The following is a 27,870-nucleotide window of genomic DNA, read 5'->3' as shown; positions in this document are numbered from 1 at the left end:
TATTGCCAGGCTTTTTGGAAGAATTCCCTGACATTCATATTTTGTGGATCAAAGCTTCCACCAAACAGATCTAGTATAGTGGTGTCATTTCCTGACAATGTGAAGTTTCATTTTGTCTGGCATGTTAAACATTTCTAGAATAGTCCAATGTGAATATTTTCTCTCAAATGGTTTCACTTATTTTAGTCAATGGATACATTCTAACAAAAACCTCTGTGAATAATTGTGTGTGCCTCTGTTAGTCTTTCCAGTATTTTGTTTCTGTAATGCATGTGTTTGAGTTAATGCAGAAATACATTTCTAATATAAATGTATTTTATATTATATAAAATATAATTTTGTAGCGCATTGTCTTCTCTTTTGCCCCTTCCTGCTTTCAACTCCTTTGGAAAGGAAACCAGTACTTTGAGTGCTAGTGACGCATTTCTGATAGCAAGCATCTGCAAATGGGATGCTGAAACAAGAGTGTGAAATAACACAAACCAAGACACTTCTTGTTTCTACACCTAATTCTAGTTGATTCAAAAATAATTTAAAATTTATCAGTATGGCACTCTTTTATTTTCAGATACTCCTTCAACTTTCATCAGAGCTGGATGCCAGAACTGCCAGTTATTGCCAAAATGCTGATGTTGAATCAAAACAGAGAAAAGAGAAAAGTGAAGAATTGCTGCAGGAACTAAACACTCTTAAAGAACAACTGGCCCCTGGTGGCTCTGCCAGTCAAGCGTTAGAAGAAGAAAACTACAGGCTTCGTAACAAGTTACAGGCTGCAGAACAAGATGTGAAGGTACTGGTATTTGTTTCTAAGGAAAGCTTATTTAATGCTTGTTTTCTAAGTGAGAATATATCAGGCTGGAAAAAAAATTAGTATTGATGGCAACTGTAAATCCGTGCCACCTCATACCAGCCCAGAGTGCACTTCAGTTTTGTAGCTTTTTTTATTCCAGAAGTGCAAGTTTGAGCTCTTGCCTGTCATGTGTCTTAATTACCTGTTTTCTGTACACAAATATCACTTCAGAAATCAGCATGAAATGTTCCTGAATGGTTTTGATGTATTGATTTTAATAGTGTGATACTCTTGATGCTTCCTCTAAGTGTATGGTACTCACTATATCAAATAAGAAGCTGGAGAATAATTCTGTCTTTAATCCTAGGGATTGAGGACTCATTTTCTCTCTGTCCTATTTTTTGTCACAGTTGCCCTTGTTTGAAGCACTTATTTTTTTCTCCTCAGACTTGAGTGTTTCAGAATACTAAAAGGTGACACAAAACCATGAGGGTAGACACCAACAGTTGCTATAGAGCCTGTAGTGTTGGATGTTCTTGTGTGGTTTGGGTTTTCCTTTTATTAAGAGTATGATCATGTGCTGTTACTGTTGTATCCTTTTGTATAACTACTCATAACTGATTGATATATTCCAATAGGCTAAGGAAGTAAAAATTCAGGAATTGGAAAATGTAATAAAAGAAGTAGGAAAAAATCTTGACAAGAAAGATGACACTATAAACAAGTTACAAGCACAGATAAGAACTAAAACGGAGACAAGTGGGCTCACCCAACTGCAAGACAAACTGAATGAGATGGAGAAGTGCCTCAAAACTGCCTTGACAGCGAATCAGAGTCTTCAGGTATGAGCAAAATGCTTCACTCTTCTCATTCTCATCTGATCTTGGAGAGAGAATCTGCTTGAGAACAGCTGTAGCTGAAATGTAGCTCTCTCAAGTCCGTTTGGTTTGTATGGCATTCTTAAACACTGTACTTGCCAGTTTCACACTCTACCAGTGCAGCTTTCAGAGGCAAAACTTAAAACCCATAGTCCTGGGCTCAGCAATATTAGAAGCACTTATGTGCTGCATTTCTGAAACATTCTAAAAGTTTTATTTTGAAACTGAAGCACGAGCTGTTTTTTCTATGTCATATGGTTGCATACTAGTTCAAAATTCCCTTAGATGTGCAAACAAGTCAAACTTGCTATAGTATGATTGCATGTAATACATCGGAGTTAGGATACCAGCTAATACTATAGTGCTCATTGGTAATGTGGGCATTCTTACTCCAAAATAACTTCCAGCTCCAAGTCTTGTCCTGCAAAATCTAGCAGTAAAGATACAAAGTAAGCAACCCTTAAACTCATTGCTAAGAAACAAGCCTCTTAACACTTAATCTTTTCTTTTCAGGCGAAATTAGATAAAGGTGCTGAGTTGTATAAAGAAGAAATTGATAATCTCAAAACACAATTGGTAAAATGTGATATGGAAAGAATGAAACAATCCAAATCTTCTGATTCAAAGTAAGTTCAGCTTCTACCTTGTTATAGTTCTCCACTCTTTAGCTCTTAGCTCTTACTTTTCCATTTATTTTTTTCAATAGAATAAGAAGTGAGCATTCAGCTTTATGTATCCTAGGTTTTTGCTGTAGCTAGATTCCAGAGAAAGTAAAAAGCACATGCATCTCGGGTTGATTATAAAACTCCTACTCTATATGCACACCAAAATATCAACCAACCCATGTTCAGCCATAAATGAAATGAGGAGAAATCAGTAATTGAAATCACTCTTAAGTCACTGAAGTGAATGGATACACAGAGAATTCTAGTCCAGTTTGTTTCCTGCACTCTACCTAAAATCTGACAACCAGATTTATATAGTTTTACCTGTAATAACTTTGTTTTGTATTTGATAGCACATAGTAGCTCTCCTGAAACTGTGATTATTAAACTAAGATTTTTTTTTTTCTCCCTTCCTGCCTCATATAGACTTGCTAATTATAAAGCTCTTGCAGAACACCAAGAACAACAGATAACAAAGCTGAAAGAAGAACTTAGAAGAGCACATCAACAGCATGATGTTACTGGTAAATTCAAAACAAATATAAGGAGCTCTATGTTAAACATTCAGTTTTAAGGTCATATGGTTGAAGTCCAGATTAAGATATAGGCATTTTGCCTCAAAGGGTATAAGAAGGATTGGGTGCATTGGAAGATAAAGCGGAAAGTAAAATGTTAGCTGCACATACAGAATCACAGAATCATTAGGGCTGGAAGAGATCATCTAGTCCAGCCCCCCTGCCAAGGCAGGGCCACCTAGAGCAGGTTACACAGGAGCGCATCCAGGTGGGTTTTGAATGTCTCCAGAGAGGGAGACTCCACAACCTCCTGAGCAGCCTGTTCCAGTGCTCTGTCACCCTCAACATAAGGAAGTTCTATCTCATGTTGAGGTGAAACTTCTTGTGTTTTACTTCATGGCTGTTACTCATCATCCTGTCACTAGGCACCACTGAGAAGAGTATGTCACGATCTTCCTGGCATCGGCCTTTTAGATACTTATATGCATTAATGAGATCCCCTCTCTGTTTAGTCTTTTCTCTATACTAAACAGGTCCCAGCACATTTGCCATTTTTTCCTTGACTTCACATGTGAACAGCTAATTCTAATCATTCTAATCATACATATTTGAAACTATTTTAACTCGAAATGACCCAGTGAATATTCTCTTAATTTTCTCAATATCTCCCTGGCAGTGTGAATAGTGGTGGGGGGTGGAGGAGAGGAGGTGGTGGTTTACAGAAACAAAACAGAACAGAAAACCATTGTAATGGCACTTGTAATTGAGTGTGGTTTTACATGTAACACCATAGGAAGGAACAGACTAAAAAAAAATCTGACTGTCCAAATAATGCATGTATCTGTATAAAACTGTTTCCTAGTGGTGCCAGAAAAAGAAGCTCCTCAGCAATCCCAAATGCCTATTACTTGTGGTGGTGGCAGTGGTATTGTGCAAAGCACACAAATACTTATTCTAAAATCTGAAAGAGTGAAACTACAGAAAGAGAACTCGCACCTGATGAAACAACTTGACATTCTACAAAGGTAAGTATAAAGCTGATCAACAACATGTCAAATTATTTCTTGCTATTTAACTATGTATGCCATCAGCATCTCTTTCTGGGAGGCCTACAGAAGTGAGGAATTACTATAAGATTTTCTAGATACTTTCACATCAAACTTATATTTAAAGGTAGTGAGTTCCTGCTTATGTATCTTTATGGCTTTGACCTTGGTTTTCTGTTTTTTTTTTTAATCTTTTAAATGCTAGAAGATATACTTAAATTGTATGTTGGAAAAATTTTTAGCTTGGGAAATAAATTGCCTCTGAAAGCAAGATGACAGATACGGTGTTGCATTGCTGTGTGTGTGTGGTATGTCATCTGAAAATACAGGAACTGTCTTAGAACCATAGAATCATAGAATAGTTAGGGTTGGAAAGGACCTTAAGTTCCAACCCCCCTGCCATGGGCAGGGACACCTTACACTAAACCATATCACCCAAGGCCTCATCCAACCTGGCCTTGAACACTGCCAGGGATGGAGCATTCACAACCTCCCTGGGCAACCTATTCCAGTGCCTCACCACCCTAACAGGAATGAATTTCCTCCTCATATCCAATCTAAACTTCCCCTGTTTAAGTTTTAATCCGTTACCCCTTGTCCTGTCACTACAGTCCCTAATGAAGAGTCCCTCCCCAGCATCCCTATAGGCCCCCTTCAGATACTGGGACATACTTGTTGGGAGGTTTTTTTTCCTTATATAAAGAACTACTTTAAATTTTTCTTTATTAAATGCTGGGGTGTGTTTTGTTTATATTTTTCAGTAATGAGCTTCAACTGAAAGAGGAAGTTAGAAAATGGAAAGAAAGAGCACTAAAGAAAGAGAAACTCTTGAGAGAAAATGCTCGAGAGATGATGGCGAGTTCCCCAAAGAAGACAGTGTCATATTCCCGTAAAGAGCAAATGCCTTCACCTGCCAAGGAACCCGTTTCTCAGGAGGCTGTGACTCCGGATGCAGTGAAGACTCTGCCACCGACTTCTGCAACAAATTTCTTTGATAATTCCAGCTTGGGTACACTTACAGGTGTGTGACACAGTGATAGTGTGCTGTAAAGGTTTGGAGAGATAAAACATAAGGGGTGGTCTGTGAGATGAGGGTGGTAAATACTCCATACTTCGTATATTCTGACCTGAAGTTTGCATGGCAACACAGTTTTCCTGAGTGGTTAGCTGACAATTGTAGGGCTGACCAGCTGGAGCCATGAAGCTTATATATGTTCTACAGAACCTAAATACTTAAATGAACTCTTCACCCCATGAACATTATACAGTCTTTTTTCTTTTGCGAAACTTTTGTTTCTTTTGGTTTTCTTTACTTTTGTTGGAAGTTTTTATGACTGACTTTTTAATTAGCAGAATATCATTACATCATACACATATAATTACACATAGTGTTGTGAATGCTCCATCCCTGGTGGTGTTCAAGGCCAGGCTGGACAGAGCCTTGGGTGACATGGTTTATGCAAGGTGTCCCTGCCCATGGCAGGGGGGTTGGAACTAGATGGATCTTAAGGTCCTTTCCAATCCTAACTATTCTATGATTCTATGATTCTGTTCTATGATTAGCAGATAGCTGATGTTCTACACTGTTTTGCTTTTTAACTTTACATTGGTTAAACACAGACTTCTGGCAAAACTGTTTGAAGTTACCTGCTGGTTAATGTTTTTCTTCAAGATCATAGACTCCAGTCTCTGTTGCATCTGTCTGCCTGGCTTCAACTGCAGTAGTAGCTGTCCTGATAACTTCTGTTCCTCAGCCCTGGTCAAGATTTCTTACATCTGAGGAAGTCTCCTAGTGCTCTAAATTAGCATATTAATGCTACTGCCCTCATCACTGCGCTTGATTTTAAAAACCTCTAGCAGACATGTTGGAAAGTTAACCAGTTTTCCAGGTATTAATGGCAGACTTCCAGAAAGAATATAATCCATTGCAGGTCCTTGTGGTACTGTTACCAAGATCCTCAGAGGCAAGCTTTGATAGAGGACATTTGAAACACTGGTCAGGATTGAATTGCTGTATTCCTACTGCTTGTCTAACTGGGAATGTTTAGATGTTACTTTAACATTCTTGTCTTCTGTTATAGGTACACAGCCTGCGGGGAAAGAGCCCCCAGAAGAACATCTTAAACACTGGTTGGGAACTTCAGAGAAAGAAAAAGCCCCTGATTGTATTGCTCAATAAAGGTGTTTTGTTTTAAGCTGGCTTTACTGTCACTACAGCCACAACCTGCATATATGAATTACTTAAGATCAAAAGCAATCAGCCTCTCAAATTGTGAGAAAAGCACTGGCATGCAGATCCCTTGCTATCTTGGAGTTGCTACAATTGGAAAATCAGTCTTGTTGCCCACAAACTACTGATCTGATTATGTTCTGCTTTGGTGGCTTGTTTCTTTCCTGGATGGCAAAGAAAGAAAAGCTAATGTATTAAAGAAAAGGAAATGGGAATGGAACATTAATCTACTGTGAAACTTCTCAGTCATAAATTAAATTCTGTCATTCCTAAACCAGCCCTCTTCTGGGTGGGCAATACTTGTGTCTTCAGAGTGCTGTTGAGTTGGAAAGAACTATGCTTTTTGTTTCTCAGCATGTGGTTTTTATAACATGCTTTCTCTCAGTCCACAGAAACGGCATTTTCACCACAAATTTAACCTATCTGGACATTGCAACTGAACTCACTAATTTTCTGTTTATAGGGTACAATCAAGGGTTCCTTTTAAACACCTTACAGTATTTCTAAGCTCAGCTAGTTATGGTACCAAGAATAACTTTGTACTTGGCATCTTTCAAAATACTTCTAGTGCCCGTCTGAAGTTGCTATTGGAATTTTTCTTAATAGTAAGCAGTGGACCTGACACTTCTTTGCTACTCTAGTGAATTGAAAATAAACTGAATGGTGATCAGGGCTGCAAGACACTATTTTAATAGCCTGCTTATCTGCATTGTGAGACCTACTTTTTGTATGTTTTGTATAATAACATTTGTTTTGACAATAAAATGCTAAGTATTTAAAAACATATTTGTTCACTTTTGCTATGATCTAAGGGTGTTTGATTACAATATTCAGTATCTAAGAACTCTCTTTTTATAGTAATCACATCACTTCCATCATTATCTTGCTTCTTGTCTTGTGTCATCTCACTTTCTGCAATAATTACTTTGTGTGGAAGTTTACTGTTGGTGTTTAGTTTAATTTTTGGAGTCTGTCAGGAAATTTTTGGGATCTAGAAGTTCTTCCTCCCATGCCCTGCACTGCCAACTAAATAGGAATTTGGCACTCAAACCCAAAGATCAACTCTTTAAGAACAAAATAATCATCATGATACAAGAGTCATACTTAGGGAAGATAAATATATCAAAATCATAATCCTTATTTTATATGAATAAAGCTTTTGCTGCAAGTGTGTAAGTACTGTTTTGGGTTACCCAAACTGATAAGCAAATGGTCTGTGGCCTGTTCTGGAGGGAATCCTGTGGATTTGTTGAATTCCTTAAGGAGAATGGATGGTGAACGCTGGTGCTCCTTTTTTAGTGTGTTTTTTTCTGCAGGAATAAAACCACAGCATTCAGTCTCGAGTTTCGGTAGGTGGCGGCATCTCAACGTTTCAACAGGAAATTACGTTCTAGAGAAATTCACCGCTTACACTACAACTCCCAATAAGCACAGCAGAAAAGATACTGTACTTCATTTTGTACAAAGGTCAGCAAATATAACACGCTGATTGCGCTCGCTTGGTGAGTGACTGTATTAACATTTAGCTTTAAATGCCTCATAGAATCAACAAATGTTCATAAAAAGTGATTGATTGAAAAATGTATTTCTTGTCCTTGCTTGTTTGAAAAATATTGTGCTTGTTTGTGAGGCTGAAAAATGTATCTGTAGTGTATTGTGCTTACAAAGTGTTAAGGTGATTTACAGAAGTACTTGAACTGATCAGTTTTTGTTGTCTGTTTTCTGCTGAAAAGAGACATGTGACAGAAAAGACCCCCAAAAGCTTCCTCTGCCTTCAGGGAGCTTTTAAGACTTGGGTAGCAGGGGGGAGGAAATAGTGCAGTGGTTTCTGTGAGAAGCATCTAGAAGTTTCCCAGGTGTCCGACAGAGCTAATGCCAGCCAGATCCGAGACTGACCAGCTGCTGGCCAGGGCTGAGCCCATCAGTGACGGCAGTAGCATCTCTAGGATAATGTGTTTAAAAAGTGGGGAAAAGTTGTTGCACAGGAGCAATTTCAGCCAGAGAGAGGAGTGGAAGGAACAGCTCTGCAAACACCCAGGTCAGTGCAGAAGGAGGGGAAGGTACTCCAGGTGCTGGAGCAGAGGCTCCACTGCAGCCCATGGTGGAGCAGATAGCCGCCTGCAGCCTGGGGAGGACCCCATGCCAGAGCAGGGGGGTGCCCAAAAGAGGCTGTGACCCCATGGGAAGCCTGTGCTGGAGCACAGTCCTGACAGTAACTGTGGCTCATGGAGAGAAGAGCCCATGCTGGAGCAGGTTTGCTGCAGGACTGGTGCCCCTACAGGGGACCCACACTTTGAGGAGTCCATTAAGAAGGACTGCACCCATGTAAGGGACACATGCTGCAGCAGTTTCTGAACTGCAGCCTGTGGGAAGGACTCGTGTTGGAGAATTTGGTTGGTCTTGATACATAAACTGTAACTGACTTAAAACCGTTAAATCTTCTGATTCATATATTAGAATAGAAAGAATTTCTCTATTCAGTTTCTTCAGAAGTCTGATTTGTTGAATCTGTAACCTTCAGGGGAACACTGGTTTTGCTGCAGCTTTTGCAGGGAAAAGCTGCTGATGAGAAAATAGACAGGATTTCTGGGCAAAATCAGATAAATTAATAATTTGGTTTAAGATACAGGACACTGAATTTGTCTTTGCAGTCTGAGCCACAGCTTGGACTTGAGTATCTCTAGATGACAGCATTGTCTGCTAATTCAGGGGAGATTATTTTAACTTCTCAGTGAAGTACCTGGTATGTTGGTTTCATGTATATTTTTTAAGACTTAAGGTTCTTGGGATGCCTTTCTACATTCATAGCTACATAAACAAATTTTGCTCTGTGGGTTAAAAGTGCAGAAAGTTTTGCTTATTGATAACCCAGTTAACAAATACCAGATACTGCACTCTGACTGAAACGCAGTGGCTTCACTCTGAAACATCCTGTTCAGTAGTTTGTCCCTTACATAACAGAAAATCCACAGGAGGGAGGGGATTGCATTTGCTTTTTAGTTATTTGTCTGCAACCGTACATGCTGTTTTTCTCTAAACATGCCACAACATTTCAAAGTGTGTCCTTGGGCAGAAGATAGGAGGGCGGCATTTTGCCTTTCGGCTGCTACACACTGAGTAAGGTGGAACATCCCAGAGGTTCCTTATTGCTTGTCCTAAGCATGCTCAGTAGTCATCTGAGAGCAAGGAAGGTGAGAAGGGCAAGAGAGGACAGAGGTTTATTATTCTCCCCTCCCCTCTGCCTTGTTGTAGCTGGGAATTTGCAGTGCTGGAAGTTTCCTGAGACTATTCAGAGCCAACACCAAGGCCCAAGGTATTGTGTGGAATTTATTGCAATCTAGGAAGTTGATGAGCTTAAGAGGAAGAGAAGGCAGACCTGCTTTCTAAGAACAGAATAGACAATGGAAACACAACATTATGAACTGCTGTGCTTCTGTTTCATCTTAACTTTTTTTTTTTTCTGTTTAAGGCAAAACAAAGTCTGGCTTCTGCTATAAAAAAGCTTGGCTTTTGAGCTCAGATACCTTATGTTTGTTTGTTTTTTTAGCTTCTTACTATGTTAAAAAACTAAACCAAAACATATATTGAGGCAGCCTCCCCTCAGCACCCTTGGTGACTCAAGGTCACACTGCAGCAAAACAGGACAGTCTGTGGAGTGATTTGATGTCAGAGGTACTCAGAATAATGCCTAGTTTTTGGAAAGCATTTGCATCTGATTCCCAGGAATGTTGTTGGTTCATCTTTTTGTTAAAGATTCTGTGACATCTGTCTGCACAGATCAGCAGCATGGGTCGGCTTGATGGGAAGGTCATACTGCTGTCAGCAGCAGCACAGGGGATTGGACGAGCAGCTGCTATAGTAAGTGGGAAAATGTTTGTTCTCCTGTACCTAAGCTAGGTCTCTAAAGCTAGCTTGTCCAGAGACAGCCACACTAAGCAAGTTCTTGAATTCATAAACTGTAGATGAAGCCAGAACTATTCATTGAAAAAAACAGGGAATAATAGAGTCATTGTACTGCATGCATTGTGCTGTTTGAATTTCTGAAAGTCTGAGGCTCCAAGTGGTGACATCAGGCAAGGATAAGGGCAAGATTCAAGAACAGCTGCAACTGCTCTTTTAACAATACACATCTGGTACTGTCTGTACCTTTAGTCCTATATCTCTGCTGCTTTGCTCTGGAAGAAGATAAGGATAGAAGGAATATTTCCTGTTATACCCTGTAGTAAAACAATGATATTTTATTTACGTTAATCATTGACATAACTCTTACATGATGCTGACTGCACAGCTACAGTGTTGTTCACCATGAGCAACTGTGAGAAATAATTTAGAATCAATTACTTGAACAGAATTCAACATACATATTAACTTTCTGGCTACCTTTTAATTCCTTTTGACCAGTTCTTCCCCTGTGTCGTGGTTTAAACCCAGCCAGACAGCTTGTTCACTCACTTCCCCCCCTTCTTTCCCTCCCCCTACTCCCAGAGGGACAGAGAGGAGAATCAAAAGAATGCAACTCCCACAGGTTGAGATAAGAGCAGTTTAGTAACTAAGGTGTAACACAAATCACTGCTGCTACCACCAATAATAATAATGATAAAGGAAATAAGGGAAGAGAATACAACACCTCACCACCAGCCAACCGATAACTGTTCCCAGGCTGGAAGTCAAAACATAGCACTGCACCAGCTACCAAGAAGGAGAAAAATGACTGCTACTGCTGAACCCAGGACACCCTCCCATTTCATTCTTCCATAGCAGATAGAGAAGCTAGTGAGGTTATCTCAGTATCTCTGTATTGTAATCAACAAGCTGGGAAAAGCTCCTGTAAGAAGGATTTCTGCCAATCCTAGTTAGTTTCATATGCATGCAGTTAAGAATGCAGGAGACTGCTAATCTTGGCACTTCCATTAAAACACTTAGTCCAAAGGAGCAGATAATTGTAAATTTGTAAATACCCAACAAGCATGGAGGGAAGACCATTTTTGTTAAATGCCACTGTCCTTTTAAGCTGCACTTGAGACGCTTATTTTGAAGATTAGGAGCTACAGTCTGAGATGTCAGAATAACTTTGACACAGAGGTTATTTTGTTAGCATAGCTGTTGATTTATCAGTAATCACAGTGCAGAGAAAGCAGGCTTTGAGGGGCGCATCAAGAATGAGAAAGTATCTCCTGTTAAGTGCCAAAGAAAGTCATGTTTGTTTTAATATTGCTCTATTCCTACGGTTTGGTTGCAAAGTATTGTCATAAAGGTTCTATTTCTCTTTATGACTTGTGCCTTTATCTGTCAAATCCCATTTAAATCAAACAGGACAGACAATTCTAGCACTACCTGTTTGTAACAGGCTTACTAGTGTTCGTGCAGCTAATAAGGGTAATAATAGTACCAGTTGTCTTAGTCTGGTTACTGTTATTATACTGTATTTATGGATTCCATAGTTTAAGGAAAAGATGTTAACTCTTGTCCTGTATCACATACAGTTACTTAGTTGTCCCCAAGATGCATGGTAGTTGAAGCCCATTACTCCCTGACATGCACTAAATGAAAAGTGAGAGATCAACTGCCTTCAGCCAACTTTGATTCAAGCCAAAAAGGAAAGGAGGAGGAAACAGAACTTATTTATGGTAAGATCTGGAATATCTAAATATAAACTGCTTCTCTTGTATTCTTCAGGCTTTTGCAAAAGAAGGAGCCAAAGTCATTGCTACAGATATCAATGAGCCTAAGCTGCAAGAGCTGGAGAAATATCCAGGTAAATGACCTACAGTAGTTGTTGGTTCAGCTTTTGCAAGTTTTGGTGTAGAATGGCTGAAATCTAACTTGAAGATAGTGCAAACTTCAAAAAACCAGAAAAGAAATAAAAGGAAAATATCCAGACTAATTCTTTAGGTGTTGGCATTGCTTTATTCTGTGATGTGGAATGGCAGAGATTCAGCATGTTAACCTACTGCAAAATCAGCAAATCAGACAGAGTATTATTCAAGGCATGCAAAATAACTTGAGTTTTTTGTGTCACAGAAGCAGCTCATTTCTGCTTCCCAGAGTGGCACCTGTTTCAGTTATCTTTTGAGATCACCAAGCTAATTGTCAAACACAGCACTCTAAGAGGCACAGAATGCTTTTCACTCATCGCAACAGCTAACATCCCAGCTATACAGAAAGTAAATTTAGTGTCTTGCATTTCCATGGCACTTAGTTACAAAGGAATGCGTTAAGAGGATAGCTGCCTAGTAGAGCTTACTAAGTCTTCAGAAACTAACCCCGCAACACTAGATAAGCATGTTCTGTTTGCACAAATGTTCAGGCCTGAAGATGACTTTCCTACTGATGTCACAGAAACATACTGCAAGGAGCAGTTTTGCATAGTTGTTTCTTAATCATAAGTGACCCAAGTGTGCACCATCATATAAAAATAATTTTTCAGTCTTGAAATAAAAAGTAAGATGTATTTTACAACTGAAAATTCTTCCAACTTAATCTGATGGAATGAATTGGATTTAAGGAATTCCTGTTATAGGGCGACAGTCAAATATGCAAAAGCACTTTTCTCTAGCACAGCTTTTAAAGTGAACATTGGTCTCTGTTGACTTGACTGGAGTTCACCACAAGCAATCCCTTTGTAACTCTTTGGGAACTTTAGGACTTTTCCAGCTTTATTCTGTGGGTGTTTAGAAAAGTGTGAAGTTTTCAACTGTGTGGGTTTTTTCCTTCTGCTGCGGTGGTCACAAGAGGTAGTTTTCCATATACTCAGAGACATTTCCATCCTTTTGACATACAATTAGTTAAGCTGTAATTCATCAAGGCTTGGCACATTGTGGTCTTTGAATTTCATCCAGGAGAAGTAATTCCAGTGCTGATGTAAATCATCAGCCTGTAGTCTTAATTGCATCGTTATACACAAATCTCTTCAAAAGTGTCTGTATCATTTAATTAAGGCATATAAAACCTGTTCAAGGACTTGTCAGTTTGGCTTCAAAAGAAAGAGGGTTTTATCAATTTCAGATCAAATTCTCCCATAATTTAGATATCACTCAGATGCTTTACAAACAGCTTTACAGTATGTCTAGAATCAGATATGCTGGATGAGACCTCTGGAGGCCATAAACATCTTGCCTGCACTGTCCTTACAGTCCTGCCTATTGCTCAAAGTAGCTGTGGTTAGAGCAGGTTGCTCAGGGCTGTGTTGAGTCAAATTCTGAATATCTCCAAGGATGGAATTTCGTCAACAACCTCTGCAGGCCCCTGTTCTGGTGCAACTGCCCTCATGGTTTTAAAATAATAATGGTATTTAAAAACACACAGAGAGGTCCACAGCAGAAAGATGAAAGTCAACAGAAAGAAGTTGGAACATGGGGAAGTCTGACTGAATATAAGGTGTTTGGTTGTTGTGGATTTTGGTGGTGGTGTTTGTTCGGAGGTTTTTTCATGTGTGTTTTTAAATACATGGACATGGAAGTTTGTTATGATTATACAGATTCTGTAATTGTTCAGTTTGAGGGTATAGTGGAATTCAAGCTTATTGGAAATGTTTTTATGGTAAATGATGTTAGCTCGTCTGCTTGTGTGATGCTGTTACAACAAATTGAACCAGCTGATCTTTGTTTATTTCCCTTTGGAAATTTTAGGAAGCATGACCTGCTGTCCCGATTTAACCACTGCACTAACCTAATGATTAAATGTAGTTCTCGGTCACTGAGTCTCCACGTTGTGGTGTACCACTGAGGGGGACTGCAACCTGTCAAGCCACTGCCTTAAATTGTAGGTGCAATCCTCAGCAGTTCAGAAAAATAAACCAATGATCCTTAGTCAAGTACAGTGAAGCAAATACCATGTTTTTCTAGGCATTCAAATACGTGTTCTGGATGTCACCAAAAAGGAGCAGATAGAAAATCTGGCCAAGGAGATTGAAAAGATTGACGTTCTCTGTAACATTGCAGGGTAACAAGCTTCTATTTGATCCTACATTTTTTTCCAATTTTCTCTGTCTTCCACAAGTACTTCCTTTTACTTAAATGCATTTTATTTCTTTTGCTTTAGTTCACTTTATGCCTTTAAGACAAACTTTCATGTGTTTTCATCAAACCTGAATTTCTCATGTGTAGCCACGTTACCTAGGCCAAGACAGAATGGCTCTTGGATTTGTTGTGTTTTCCACACTCTGTGGGTGCCCAGCACTGATGGCTTTGGCCCTCCTAGCACAACGGTGAGCAAAGCTGAGGGTCTGCTAGTGCTCTGCTTTTCTTTGGTTTTGTTTAGTCCTTACTGCCAAGCATTTCTTTGCACATACTGCGTCTGCCTTGTGTCCCTGATACTCATCAGAAATACACCATTGCTTGCTTTCTTTGAAAGAGCTCTAGTCCCTCCTTTTCAGGGTTGGAAGAGTTATCTAGTGCAAAATCATATGGGAAAATGTGCATTAAAAGGCACAAAAGTGTAAACCACAGACTAATCCAGTTCATGCACTTATTCTAGGTTTGTTCATCATGGAACCATTCTGGACTGTGAGGATCAAGACTGGAACTTCACTATGAACCTCAATGTTCGCAGCATGTATCTAATGATCAAGACATTCCTTCCAAAGGTAAGGATTGCTTGCCTGTGATTTTTTAGTCTCTGCTGCACTGTGTTTAAAGTGTGACAGGTCTAAATTGTTGCCACTGTGACAGCACAGGATTTGAGATAAATATGCTAGTATGCAGCTTCTAAAACATTCTCTGCATTGTATAATTCTTCAAGCGGACAACCTGTCTAAAAGATGTGGTAGAGATGATACATTCAGGGGCTTGCGTTATGTAATATGTAACTAAAATCCTTCAAATGCAGAGCTGCAAGGGAGCCATTGCAATACAGTGCTACCACATTCTACTATAGCACACAGCTGCACACAGTAATTGTAAATAATGTATAGTAACATGAATTTTATGGAACTCTGGAAACTATCTTGTGAAGCGATTCAGTGCCACTGATGGCAACATGCTGGTTATATCAGAACAGTGTAGCAGCATGAGGACGCTTGCTGACATAGTAACTGGGTTTAGGACTACAGAAACTTGTGAACTGAATAAGGAGTTTATATTCCTGTAAATGCAAAGGCCAGATGTGGAAGCTGTGACCATGACTGGATGGTGATTACTCTTTTCAATCTTGTTCCAGTCTTTTTTGTTTGGTTTGGTTTTTGGTTTGTTGTTTTATAGGGGTTTTTAAGCTGATATCTATTTTCAGGTTTCTTATATAACAGCTTTAGGCACCTTGGGTTTGGAATGCCTAAAAAGGTTATAACTTGAAGAAATCTAGCTACAAATCAAAGATGCTAGAGTTGTGATTTAGTCTTCTGCAAAGCTAGCATTTGAATGGGATCTGTGAGTAACTGCCTTGGTAGATGGCATAAGCAGAGTTACTACATAGTATAGCTTACTGTGGTGACAAAAGGGCAATGATTCCAAGGTGCCTATCACAGGAAAAAAGTTCTTTCCTGTCATAGTCTTCACTCCTGAGATGACTCAGAAGAACTTAGTGAGAACTTCAGATTCTGCTTTACTACTTCAGTCAGTAGATGAAAAGAGATAAGCACCCATTTGTGCTGATTAAGCTTTGCTACCCTGTGTATCCATTGCATGTAGGACTGTTCTGTGGATTATTATGGGCTATTGTGCTGGATCTGCAGATGACAGAACAGTCTGCATTTGAATGACTTTTGTATTCTCTTGCAGATGCTCAAACAGAAATCTGGAAATATTATAAATATGTCTTCTGTGGCATCCAGCATTAAAGGTCAGTACCTTGCTAGAGTTCCTTACATAAATTTCAGAAATCATGGGACTGCAAAATAAACCTTGCACAACTTTGAAATGAGAGGGCACTGCCAATCCTGAGGAGGGATACAGTTCAAGAAAAAAGAAAGAGCACACATCAACTCATGTACACACAAGGACACGGGTGGCAAATTGCAGAAATACTAAGATGCTTGCCTCTGAGTTTATGAATCTGTACTGAATGTTTCATAGTATCCTTTCTACCAGTTTGTATTAAATAAAAATGAACTGCTTCCAGTGATACCTTGCTACGTATGTGCTTCAGAGAAACAATGAAGAAATGACAATTACATCAGCACTGTAGCTATGCTTCCCAAAGAAGCCTGATGGTGACTAACAGATGGGTCTCTGCTGTTCCCAAATCTTTGTTGGCTTTTCTGACTACTCCCCAAACTTACACTACTGAAAGGTCTTTGCTCTCGTGTGCCTGCGTAGAATTCTGGCAGTCAGCATTTTTGTTAGCCTGTCCTTACAGAGGGACTACAGGTGCTACAGGAAATGCTGGGGCCCAGCAGCAGGTGCATATTGAACAAACTTGGTTCTCTTTTTTTTTTTTTTTTAACATGTTTCTACACTGCCTTCACACTGACCTTCTGTTAGGAGTTGTGAACAGATGTGTATATAGTACTTCAAAGGCAGCAGTTATTGGTCTAACAAAGTCTGTGGCTGCTGATTTCATTGAACAAGGCATCAGATGCAACTGCGTATGTCCTGGTAAGTGTTCATACACTATTTTGTAAAGTGGGTTGTAAAGTGGGAGCAGATTCTAGAAGGCCCAATTTACTTTGACATTATTAACAAAGAATAAATTTGCAAGTGGCAACTAAAGTTACCAACAACATAAAGGTACAGGACCTGCTTGGAACATTTGAGATTTAAAATACAGAACTTGTTACTTTTGTAGTTAAGCTGTATGTTTAGTCTGTTAACCCAGCACATACACATTATATATGCACTGCATACTATTTGAATGTTTATTTTCAAATATACACTCTAGGAAGACAGGAACAGGCAAGGGCTACTAACAGGCTAGCCGTGGTTTAACCATCTGAAAAGTACTGAATCCGATTCTCAAAGTCCTGACTTCTCTCGAAATTTAGAATCCTATGCCACATTTATAGTTTTGCAGTCCTGAATTGTATTACAAGTTACATGTAAGTGTTAAGACATACAGATAGAATCATGGAATAGTTAGGGTTGGAAAGGACCTTAAGGTCCCAAATCCCTGCCATGGGCAGGGATGCTAACACTAGACCATGTTGCCCAAGGCTCTGTCCAGACTGGCCTTGAACGCTGCCAGGAATGGAGCATTCACCACTTCTTTGGGCAACCTGTTCCAGCACCTCGCCACCCTCACAGTAAAGAACTTCTTCCTTGTATCTAACCTGAACTTCCCCTGTTGAAGTTTAAACCCATTGCCCCTTGTCTATCACTACAGTCCCTGAAGAAGGGTCCCTCTCTGGCACCCCTGTAGGCCCCCTTCAGATATTGGAAGGCTGCCATGAGGTCTCCATGCAGCCTTCTCCAGGCTGAACAGCCCCAACTTTCTCAGCCTGTCTTAATATGGGAGGTGCTCCAGCCTCCGATCATCCTTATGGCCAGTTGGCTGGATAGATCCTATGGCCAACTGGTTCTCGATAGAACCACTGAACAGCATTTTTTGTCATGATTGCTGATGAAGGTGATTTTTAACACTGAATTTAAAATTTTGCATAGGAACTGTTGACACTCCATCTTTACAGGAAAGAATCCAAGCCCGGCCTAACCCAGAACAGGTGTGTACGTACATTTCACTCCCTTTAAATATACATACATAGTGGCACTTTGCCCATTTTCAGGAATGTCCCCTATTTCAGATATCAATGATAACATAGCAGCAGTGTCTCCTTTGATAGTTTGGTCAGTTTGTACTCAAGACAGAAGTCTTAATGTGTTAGAAGGTTACTATTGCTTAGTGAATACAGAGGGTCTGTCATCTATGGAAGCATCTGCAACCATTGGTTACAGCATCTGTTGCAAAGGTAGAAGATATTTTCTACTGGGGCATGTGGCAGCCACAGACTACTGCAAAACCATAATAGAAAGGGCATCCTGGCTATGCATGTCAAAATTGTTTGGAATGCTTACCCATACTGACTAGATAACTGTGAGCCCTCATTTGAAAGGTCTGGGAGTACCTACCATCAAAGGGAGAACTGACTTACACTGGCTTTACTCTGGAACCAGAGATTCAGGTCCAGTCTCCTACTGTTTTTAAATCTGAAATTCATACCAGTGTTAATGTTTAATTTCTTTGTCTAGCATAAATTCCCTACTCAGTGTACTAAAAGAATGTGTGTCTTACGGCTTATTCCAGTATTGCTTTATACATGTCAGATTAAAATAATTGGTTTTCATTTTTGATATACCAAATGCTCCTGTGTATATAGGCATTGAAAGACTTTCTAGCCAGACAGAGGACTGGTAGGATGGCTACTGCTGAAGAAGTGGCCCATCTCTTTGTGTACTTGGCCTCTGATGAAGTAAGTATGAACAATAAAATTTCCTTGTCACAGAATCCTGTGCTACTTTGCTGTTTCACAATAGAGAGAAGTTGCTTTAGGAGGATTTACATTGTCTTTAAGATGGATTATTAAAAAAAAAAAAGAAATAAAAAAAAACCAAACAAAAACAAAAGCCCACAATATTTTACTGAGTTCAACCTGTAATGCAAGAAGTACTCTAAACGTTGACAGTGATTGATACGGCATTAGGTGTTTCTTACTGTAGGCTGGTGGTTTGATATCATCCAAGCAAATTGACTGACCCCAGATCATCCTGAATGGTACGAGAAATAGGTTTGTCTTCTTTTCCACATTTGTACCAAGGCTAGATCATGTTTTAAGGAGGTAGAATTAGTAATCATCACTTACCTTCACTATTCAAGAGCAAATTCAAATTCACTATTCAAAGAGCATTGAACTGCTGGCCATTTTAGCTCAAAGGGCTAATGCTCAGAGTGAATTTACCCTTTCAGCATAAGAAAAACCACAGACTCACTGAGGTTGTTATACACCAAACTCTTAATGACCACTGCAAGTGCTACCAATATTAATGAGCATGTATCAAGGTAATTTTGGGTGCTATAAATTTACTGTGAATCTAAAACTGGGCTGGATTCATCTGGGCTTGTCCAGCAGTCCCACTGAGCATTAACAGAATATTTTAATGGAATTAACGCTGTCTTAATGTTGCTATCTCTCAGTAATCTGTTTCCCATTTTCATCTTGGTTTTATTGTTCCTGTAAAGCTACTAATTTTTTTGAGTCTGGTCATAGGGTTTTCAACCATATGTAGACAGAATTCCAGTTTTCCAGTATATTCAGTATGCTTCAGTACTGACATACAGAAGAATACCAACAGCTTAGTTGCTTACCTCACAATCTGCCTGAATCAACTTTTCAGTTAGGTGTCCTTGTAATTATTGGCTGACCTGATCAGATTCTGCCAAGCTAAAGAGCTAATAACATCATAGTGTGATGTATTATTCCTGCAGGTAAGAAATCTATAGTCTAGTTCATGTGAATATTGCTTCTAATAATATTTTTGATGCACTCCCCCGAGTTAGCCAAAAGGCTTCCATTTCTAAGTGTGTTTGTATTCTATTTGTTCAGGTATTTTTGTAAAACAAAACAAAAAATGCTTGTATAAAAAGAATGCCAGGGTGGTTGTTTTTTGGTTGTTTTTTTTTTTTCTTAAAGGAAAAAGAGTTTTCCCGTAATTAATAGCCATAAAAAATTGGTTACAATTGTTATTTGTTATGTAATTTCAGTCTGCCTATGTGACCGGTAATGAACTAATCATTGATGGAGGATGGAGCTTGTGATTGACCCTGCTTGCAAATGGAAATTCATACCATGAAAGGCAAAAAGTGAGGATTGTGTTTCTCGGATAAGGTAGCTGGCAGAGATTTAGATCACCCATATGATGTCCTTCAAAACAAATTTGGTACATTTTTACTGTTAGATGTTCTCCTTCTAGGTTGGTCTTACTGATTAACTTTTCCCTAAATAGTGAAATACTGGAGTAAGACATACTTCATGTGGCTTCAATTTCTGGTAACTCCAAGAACATGAGAGAATAGCAATTTAACATGTAAGATTTCAGAAGGCAAAGAATATTATTAAAGGTACAAAATCTGAATTGTGCTTTAAGCAAATCTGAGCAAAAGTAATTAAATATTACCTTTATTATCATCCTCCAAAGTATCTGGAAGCTAAACATTCACAATTAGATTTCCTACTAGCATTGACAGACTGTCCCGAGAAAATGGAACAACTAGTATTAAATCATCTAAATGGATCCTGATCCTGAACTAAGTGTGGTTTAAACAGAAAAAGCAGATATAATAGCAAATTTGAAGATATGATCATTTGAATAATTTTGTTACTGGTAATAAATGTTTCTGTATTAGAGAACATACTAATTGCAAATTTCATTTGAAAGCAGATTCTGCCTTGCAAATTACAAAGTAAGTTCTTTCTGCTCTGTACTATCATTAGCAAAATGGTTTAGAACTGTAATAGCTGTAGAAAAGCACTCTGAATTGTTGAAAAGAATATCTAATGCCTGAGAACACTTACAGATCCAAAGTGGGCAGTGCAAGACAGTCAAACACTGTAGATATGTGGTGTATGGGTGCATGAAACTTCCCGTGTAGACAGCAGAGGGTCACTGTACATGCACAGCTGTGCAACTGCTGTATCCATTTCCCAGATCCTAGGCAAGTTAGATTTTTGAAATCTGGAAAAGCAGTAGCACAAAAAGCAGGATTGGCCCCTTTGTGAAGTTTGGGAGGGATTTTTTTAAGCACATAACTACTTCATGAAGACCATGCTGTTTTCTTGAAGTAGAAATGATGGAGAGGAGCCTGCTCTAAAGCTTAAGACTAAAGCTTGCAAAATGTAGAAAGCATTAAAATCATAATGCAGTTCTACAGTCACTTAGAAAGCACATTAACTAGTAAAGAAGAGGTCTTAGTGGGAGAAATGGAGATCAGAACTGTTTCATTAATGGTATAGATCTCTCCTAAATTGGTCTTGGAAGTATCATTACTATATTTTGTTTGGTTTTTTTATCCTTCCATGTACAAAAAGTACTATGCAAGGACATCACTCTAGTAGGCATGGATAGGGCTATGTGTGTGAGAATTGTGCTTACACAGGTGGATCTCCATCAATATGCTTAGACTTCTGGCACACAAGCAAAAGGAGTAGATTTTACAACTCTAGATAGAGCAGATATATTCCTCTTCAAAAAGATGTATTGATATTGGACAAATGTTTTCAAATCCTTATGCTAGGTGCTAGGCTTTGTATTCTATTGCTTGATTGTCAAATATCAGTATAGTTCATGGTAAAACACAAGGCTGTTTCTCTGAAAAGCACTGTTTCTACAAGAATGTGTGTGTTGTGATAGCACATGGTAGCTTTGATTTATGAATCAGAAACCTATTAACAGAAAGTCTCATACTCTGGGGAAAAAGCCATAAATCCTGACCCAGAGATCTAAGGCACTTGATAACCTGAATTCCAAAACTATTTGTTTTGCTAACATACTATTAAAATGGACATGAATGACATAGGCTGGCTGTCTATAAATAAGGTTACCTTAACAGAAATTGGATGCAGCCCCATTTATCTAGTTTGTGAATGAATCTGTATGTAATTTCATATATATTCATATATTTTAAATACATATATGTGTGGCGGAGGAATTAAAGAATAAACGTACTGAGTGTGATTAATCAGTAATCAGAAAGCACTGGGCGAAACGTTCAGTATTTTGTGCGTGTTTCTGTAACAACTGCCATGTTTTTAAAATTATTAAGATTTTCAGTATTAACTGAAACATTAATAAAAATTATTTGATTTCAAAGATGATGGAACATGTCTAGCTAAAATCAGACTTCTTATTTTAGTATCTTAAGTAAATGTAACATTTACAAATGAGACAGTATTGTGGATGTTGGCTTCCTAAGGTTCATTTTTGGCTTAACTTTCACCCTTAATCGTGGTTGGAAGCATTCTGATCTTGTGTAGTTTGTTTAGGGGGGTTTTGAGTACCCGGTATTTCAAAAAAAGACCCTGCCAGCCAAGGAAGATTGAGCTGAGGCAGAAATCCAAAGTTATCCTAACTGGTTCCACTAATGTTCACTGACATAAATTCAAATGTTAAGTTCAGGCTGGCAGGATACCATTTTAATGGTTTTGGGGTTTTATATGAAGGCCAAAGTTCCTCCTCTATAGTAGGTGTTTTCAGACTTACCTTGAAAAGAGAATCCTCCCACTGCAGTAACACGGGAAACTTGCATTGTGTATTCTGAAAATATAATTAAGAATTTCAGAGAAAATGCATTATACTTGTTGCATATTGAACTTTATTAACATTTCTAAGTTCACTGGCGACTGTAACACACAGATGCTACTCAGGAAATGCTGCTTTTGTCAAAGAATTCCTTCAATAAAAGGAGATGCCATTTGCTTTTTATGTTGCACTAAAAGCACAGGGATACGGATTTTCGGTGGTAGTGGAGAAGCTGGTGGACCAGGAAAAAGAAAGAAAATGGGCGGAGATTGCTGTCATTTGCCTTACTAGGAAAGTTCTTCATGGATGTATTAACAGCTACAACGCTGAAATGCGTCCAGCAGACTTGCTGGAATTATTAAAGGAGAAGGCTTCTTGATGCTCTTGTGACCTCTTAATTCCGTGGTCTGTTTTAATGCAAATGGGTAATTATTTTTTTTCCTTCCACTCCAGTGATAATAGAGGAATTTTTTTACTTTTCAGATTGTAGGTCTTTTGGGAGGGGTGAGGGGGGAAGAGACTTCCCTGATTCAGAGTCCATTTTAACATTTTAACTGATCAAAACCCAGTGCTTCTTTCTCTCAGTGGACTTCACTCTGTGTAATACTACTAGGAGCAAAATAGCAGCATGTTGCGTTTGAATCTCCTTTCATATAAACCACAGAATGTTTTGGGTTGGAAGGGACCTTAAAGCTCATCCAGTTCCAACACCCATCTGCCATGGGCAGGGACACCTTTCATTAGATCAAGTTGTGCAAAGCCCCATCCAACCTGGCCTTAAACACTGCCAGGGCTGGTGCAGCCACAGCTTCTCTGGGCAACCTGTGTCAGTGCCTCACCACCCTCACAATGAAGAACTTTTTGCTAGTATCTCATCTAAATCTACCCAGTGTAGTTTGCAAAATGAGATTGTGAGAGTAGGTCTGTCATTCCCTCACATGCATGTACGGATAAGGTGGACACACTTTATGATTATTTAAGAAGGAGACATACTTGCGTTTCTTGACGTTGGTTTGGTTTTTTTGGTCTCCTGCCTTCCCTAGCGCAATTTTTTTCTGCATGTACCCAGAGCAGAATCAGCTAGAGATCCTTACGCTTCCATTGCACCTCAGCTCCAGCTGCAGCATTGTGGTCTGAGTAACAGGACTGTGCGTGGCTTCTTCCACGGGAAAGGCAGCGTAGAACACAACCTTCTTAATGCCCGCAGCTTGCAGGGAAATTACATGTGAAGCGGAGGCTATGTAAGACACGCAAACCTACTTCTTTCTGATCCGTTGTCCTCCGGGACACTGGGGGGTTAGGAGATAGCAGGTCACAGCGCCAAAGGGCACGAAGGCGCCACACGGAGGCTTTGGCCGCGGCCTAGTGAAGCCGCGGCGTTGGAGGAGGGCCTGTAGCTCCAACAGCAGCAGGGAGGAGGAGCCGGAGCCGGCACAACGGTGCCGCTTGCTGCAGGGTGCGGGATACCGCCACATCGCCCCGGCGCTGCGGGAGCAGCCCTGGCAGAGCTGCACGGCGAGCGACCCCTTTCCTGGCGTCCCGCCATTCCCCAGGGAAGTCCTCTGCCCCTCTGCATCGCCATCGGTGCGGCTGGAGGCGGCAGGAGAGGTAAGGCGGGAGGCTGCGCAGGGAGGCGGGAAGGAGGGTGTGTCACTTACCTCTTTGTGGGCGATGGTGTGTGGTTTGGGTTTCTCGTTTGGTTTTGTTTTATTGTTATGTTAGTTGCTCTGACAGTATTTGTGGTATTTTACTTGTATCCTTGTCTGTCCTGTGTGTGTACAAAGCAGAATGTTCGGGTTGTTCAGCCTGGGGAAGAGAAGACCCTGGGGAGACATTATTGTGTTCTTTCAGTACTTAAAAGGGGACTTTAAAAGAACTGGGGAGAGACTTTTTAGCCTCTTATGATGAGGTGTAATGGTTTTAAACTAAAAGAGAGAAGATTAAGGGTGGATGTGAGGAAGAAATTCTTTATGACTCTGGTAAACCACTGCCACAGGTTGCCCAGAGAGGTGGTGGATGCACCATCCCTGGAGACATTCAGGGCCGGGCTGGATGTGGGTCTGGGCAACCTGATCTAGCTCATTGCAGGGGGGTTGAACTGGATGACCTTTGAAGGTCCGTTCCAACCCTGTTATATGATTCTATGACAAGTAACCAGGGCAGTAGAGCTAATAATACAGCCATCTGCACATGGCCCCTGACAGCTATTTCTTCAGCTCTCCCTCTCTTTCCTCCTCCCTACCCATTAAAAAAAATAAAATGAAAAGCTCTAATATAAACCTTTCTAGTTTCAAAATAAGGAAAGTATATTTTACAGGGAGGTACTAAAATAAGCCTCTTACTGGCTGGTTTCCATGGTGCAGACCTTAATCTTGTGGTATGAATTCTACTCCATGATTTCTCAATCACTGATTTTTGTCTGCATAGGGGTGAAAGTTTGAAAACAAAAAAAAAAACCCAAAAAAACCCCACAACACAAAACACAACCAAATGAACACCAAACCCCATGACTACTAGCTACTCACTCTGGTCTCATTAATCCAACCGGCTGTTGCTTGAAAGTAGCAGTATCAAGAACCTAAGAGGGTGAAGATGTGCAAAACAGTCAAGGACAGCACACACACTGTCAGACCCCTCATTCACACCTTGAAACTTCCTGCTAAGTGGAACATCGAATATCCTTGCTTAATCAAATACCCTACTCTGAGCTATGCATTTAGGACCTGAAGCTGTTGAGGTGGACTTGGGCTTCTCAGAAGTATTAATGTTTTTTTTGTCAACAACTGTGTGATCTCAAGAACTGGGATGTTGCCCATACACAGCTGGATGGAGAACGATATCCTTCTGTCCCTTCTGTCCCTTACCCACACACTCTTCAGAATGACAAAATTAAGTACATATACCCTGAGGAAATGGTAGGTGGAAAGAAGGAGGGAGGCACTGGTATGTTGCTCATACTTCCTATTTCAGTTAGTATACTGGCATTCATGGATTCCTAGCCCCAGTAAAAGGATTAACAATCCCCTGGGGGGGGTGGGAGGGTGGGGGGGAATATATCAGTTAAAAAAACTTCAAGACCACAACTGGTTCCACAGGAAGTAATTGAAAATATAAAAAAGTACTGGAGTTGGAACAAACGAACATTTTACATTTAAAAAGGAAAGAAAACAAAACTATTACCTTAGAAGACATGGAAAGTGTTTGCCTATGGCTCGGTAATCTTCCTCTGTGCCTTGGCCATGTCTCAAGCCAATTTAATATCAGAACAGCTCAAACAGAACCACCCCGGTGTTACAATCGCCTCTGTCTTTGCTCATGGCACCAATTGTTCTCAAATATGAAGCACGTAATTATAAACTGAAGGCTTTCTAATTGTGAGAATTGGCTCTCTGGCTTGCTCCCAGCAATCTAGCAAGGAAGGAATATCTTCACCCAAAAGTTCTGCTTAACTTGATCAGTGTTTCTGTGGCCAGAGCAACGTAAAAGACTTCCAAAAAATTCCATTAGCACTGAAATGTAGTTAGAGAATATATGCACACCTTTACTGTCTGTGACTTTTGCTTACCTGCACCTGTGAAACTACAGTAAACATTCACACAAAACCAATTCCAACACACAGAACAGTGCGCCACCGTATCTCTTGTTAACATCTATGGGACAAGAAATAGATCAGTTAGACTAAGTACAGTGAGTTACCCACAAACAACTCGGACCTTATCTCTTACTGTTAGAAGTATCTCCATGGGACATAAGCAGTAAGAAAGAGCCATGTTTTATTAGCTTCATCTGATTATAGAGTGCCAGTTGTGCATAGGAATGATCTTCATTCAAAGAGGCATCTTCTCTTTAGATATGCAGTCAGCGTGTTTGTGAATAATCGCATCTAACAGAAGCATGTTCTTGAAAATTCCCCTGAAAATCAAGCTGGATCTGGTCAGGTTTAAGTTACAGAAAAAGCGTCCCCTTGTGTGTGTGCTTTAGAAACCACAGTTGTTGCTCTTAGCTTTATGAAATGGTTGCTTGCAGTGCCATGCACACAGAGACTCTGACACTTTCAGAACTAATGGTCGTGGTATGTGGAATTGACAGCAAATAACCCTTATGTTGCACTAATAGGAGGTACAAATATATATGTATATATGTGTGCATTTATATATGTATATACACATAACAGCCATTCTTTTAAGGAGGAAATAACAGGTTAGTACAGATCACTGTGATTCTACAACTCAGACTTTTTAATTCAACTTTTTTAGTGCTTCACTTTGTAACTTTAATACTGTTCTGTTAGTTCCTGTCTCGTTTTTATATATAGCATACACAGGTATGCAAAAACCATTAAATTCCAAATACCTGATCTATGGGGAAGGAGGGAAAATCACTGAGAAACCTTTGATATGGAAAATAGCATTACTTGCTTCTCTCTAACTTTTCTATCTTTGTTGCTTTCCTTAGGTTTGCAACAATGGTAAAGGAGGATACTGTAAAAGACAATGAAGATTTTGAGCCATCAGTATGTGAGAGAAATGGCATGATTCCCTTGCATAAGCAAAGTGAGGTAATTAATTAGGGTCTCAAAGTACAATTTCAGTCAGAGGGAACTTTTTTCCTTTCCTTTTTCTTTCTACATACGTTAAAATCCCTACATTGGAAGGGAGCACAGAGAGAAACCTTCTCAGCAGGAATTTGTTACAATTAACAAATGTTCAGGTTTTTTAAGTCTGTGGTATGTTCGATTGCTGGAAATCAGTGGTTGCAATTTCAGCTTTAAGTGGCAAATGCATCAGCTTATATTTTACAATCAGCTATTTAAGAGAATTTTTTTGACTCAAAATTGCTTCTTTGCTTTCAAATTGTGCCTGTCAGTCCACTTGCTGAAAGTTGTTCCTGCATGTCTTCCTTATCTAAGAAAAATAAACACCTCCACCAGTTTTAAACTTCTATAGGCATAATTCCAGTGTTCTTGGAAACTTCTGTGGCTTTGAAAAAGATTTGCTGTAAATGCAAGGAAGAATAAAGTTCTTAACTTAAAAGGCACTTCAGAGCAAACATATAGCATTGACTGGAAAGGTAAGTACTGTATGGTGTGTCTTTATACACACCGGTAGCTGGCAATCACAGGGTAGGTAAACAAGTAAATGCTGAAAGCTCACAAGATTTGTGTTCCAACTGTGACTCTGAGTAAGGGATATATATAGAGAGAGAGACAGACAGGCAAGACAGAAAAAATTAATTGGAAATGTGGAACTGTGTTACTGGAGGAGGGCCAAACCACAGTATAGGCAAGAATTTCATGTCCGTGCTGTGACAGTGAGATGACGTGAAGGTGAATAATCATAGGAGAAGGCAGATGATTAACTTGTCAAAAATAAGAACCCTAAAAATGAAGTGAGACACATATCCAAAAATGGTCAAAAAGCGCTTTGGCTATGAAGATGGATAAGTAGATGAATCACTGTAAGAGAACAGCTTCAAGGAAACATTCTTCAAGGAAATAACTCCTAGGGTAGTATTTCTCCATCTCTACCTTGACTTACCAGTTTGACACTTCCAGCAATGGATCATGTAAGTAATGCTTGCACTGGA

The 27,870-nt window shown here is 39.6% G+C and overlaps 3 protein-coding genes across 5 annotated transcripts in view; all 3 read left to right on the top strand.

Annotated features, from left to right (window-relative positions):
- Positions 1-6,906, top strand: part of CENPE (centromere protein E) — a 37,226-nt gene extending 30,320 nt beyond the window's left edge. For both annotated transcript variants that reach the window (XM_061477959.1, XM_061477953.1), the window contains exons 36-42: positions 569-790; positions 1,429-1,632; positions 2,182-2,294; positions 2,760-2,857; positions 3,711-3,873; positions 4,656-4,915; positions 5,976-6,906. In XM_061477959.1, coding sequence (XP_061333943.1) covers positions 569-790; positions 1,429-1,632; positions 2,182-2,294; positions 2,760-2,857; positions 3,711-3,873; positions 4,656-4,915; positions 5,976-6,073 — 1,158 coding nt within the window. In that variant the 3' untranslated portion in view covers positions 6,074-6,906. The remainder of the gene's footprint in view (positions 1-568; positions 791-1,428; positions 1,633-2,181; positions 2,295-2,759; positions 2,858-3,710; positions 3,874-4,655; positions 4,916-5,975) is intronic.
- Positions 6,907-7,521: 615 nt separating this feature from the next.
- On the top strand, positions 7,522-22,661 carry BDH2 (3-hydroxybutyrate dehydrogenase 2). The gene is made up of 10 exons (XM_061477927.1): positions 7,522-7,626; positions 9,902-9,982; positions 11,801-11,879; positions 13,969-14,065; positions 14,600-14,708; positions 15,838-15,898; positions 16,540-16,653; positions 17,656-17,714; positions 18,369-18,461; positions 19,751-22,661. The coding sequence occupies exons 2-10, from the start codon at positions 9,911-9,913 to the stop codon at positions 19,802-19,804; spliced, it is 738 nt and encodes a 245-aa protein (XP_061333911.1). The 5' UTR covers positions 7,522-7,626; positions 9,902-9,910; the 3' UTR covers positions 19,805-22,661.
- Positions 17,695-27,870, top strand: part of LOC133281959 (sodium/hydrogen exchanger 9B2-like) — a 24,514-nt gene continuing 14,338 nt past the window's right edge. Inside the window, exons 1-3 of one of the 2 annotated variants that reach the window (XM_061477907.1) lie at positions 17,695-17,714; positions 18,369-18,461; positions 26,740-26,842. In XM_061477907.1, coding sequence (XP_061333891.1) covers positions 18,457-18,461; positions 26,740-26,842 — 108 coding nt within the window. In that variant the 5' untranslated portion in view covers positions 17,695-17,714; positions 18,369-18,456. Of the gene's footprint in view, positions 17,715-18,368; positions 18,462-23,631; positions 23,893-26,739; positions 26,843-27,870 lie in introns of those variants that run through there. The other variant, XM_061477914.1, reaches the window with a different exon arrangement.

The sequence above is a fragment of the Pezoporus flaviventris genome, unplaced genomic scaffold (assembly GCF_033815535.1).
Source record: "Pezoporus flaviventris isolate CSIRO_AGI_PZ_B2104156 unplaced genomic scaffold, CSIRO_AGI_Pfla_v1 ptg000002l, whole genome shotgun sequence".
Taxonomy (NCBI): domain Eukaryota; kingdom Metazoa; phylum Chordata; class Aves; order Psittaciformes; family Psittacidae; genus Pezoporus; species Pezoporus flaviventris.
Note: the sequence above shows the minus strand (reverse complement) of the source record. Positions and strands in the feature narration are given on the sequence as shown.

Bases quoted from the DNA above. Each gene is read 5' to 3' on its own strand.
- BDH2 (XM_061477927.1), top strand. From the start codon at position 9,911: ATGGGTCGGCTTGATGGGAAGGTCATACTGCTGTCAGCAGCAGCACAG. The intron at 14,709-15,837 runs GTAAGGATTGCT...ATTCTCTTGCAG, and splicing joins TCAAGACATTCCTTCCAAAG to ATGCTCAAACAGAAATCTGG. The intron at 17,715-18,368 runs GTGTGTACGTAC...CTGTGTATATAG, and splicing joins CCCGGCCTAACCCAGAACAG to GCATTGAAAGACTTTCTAGC.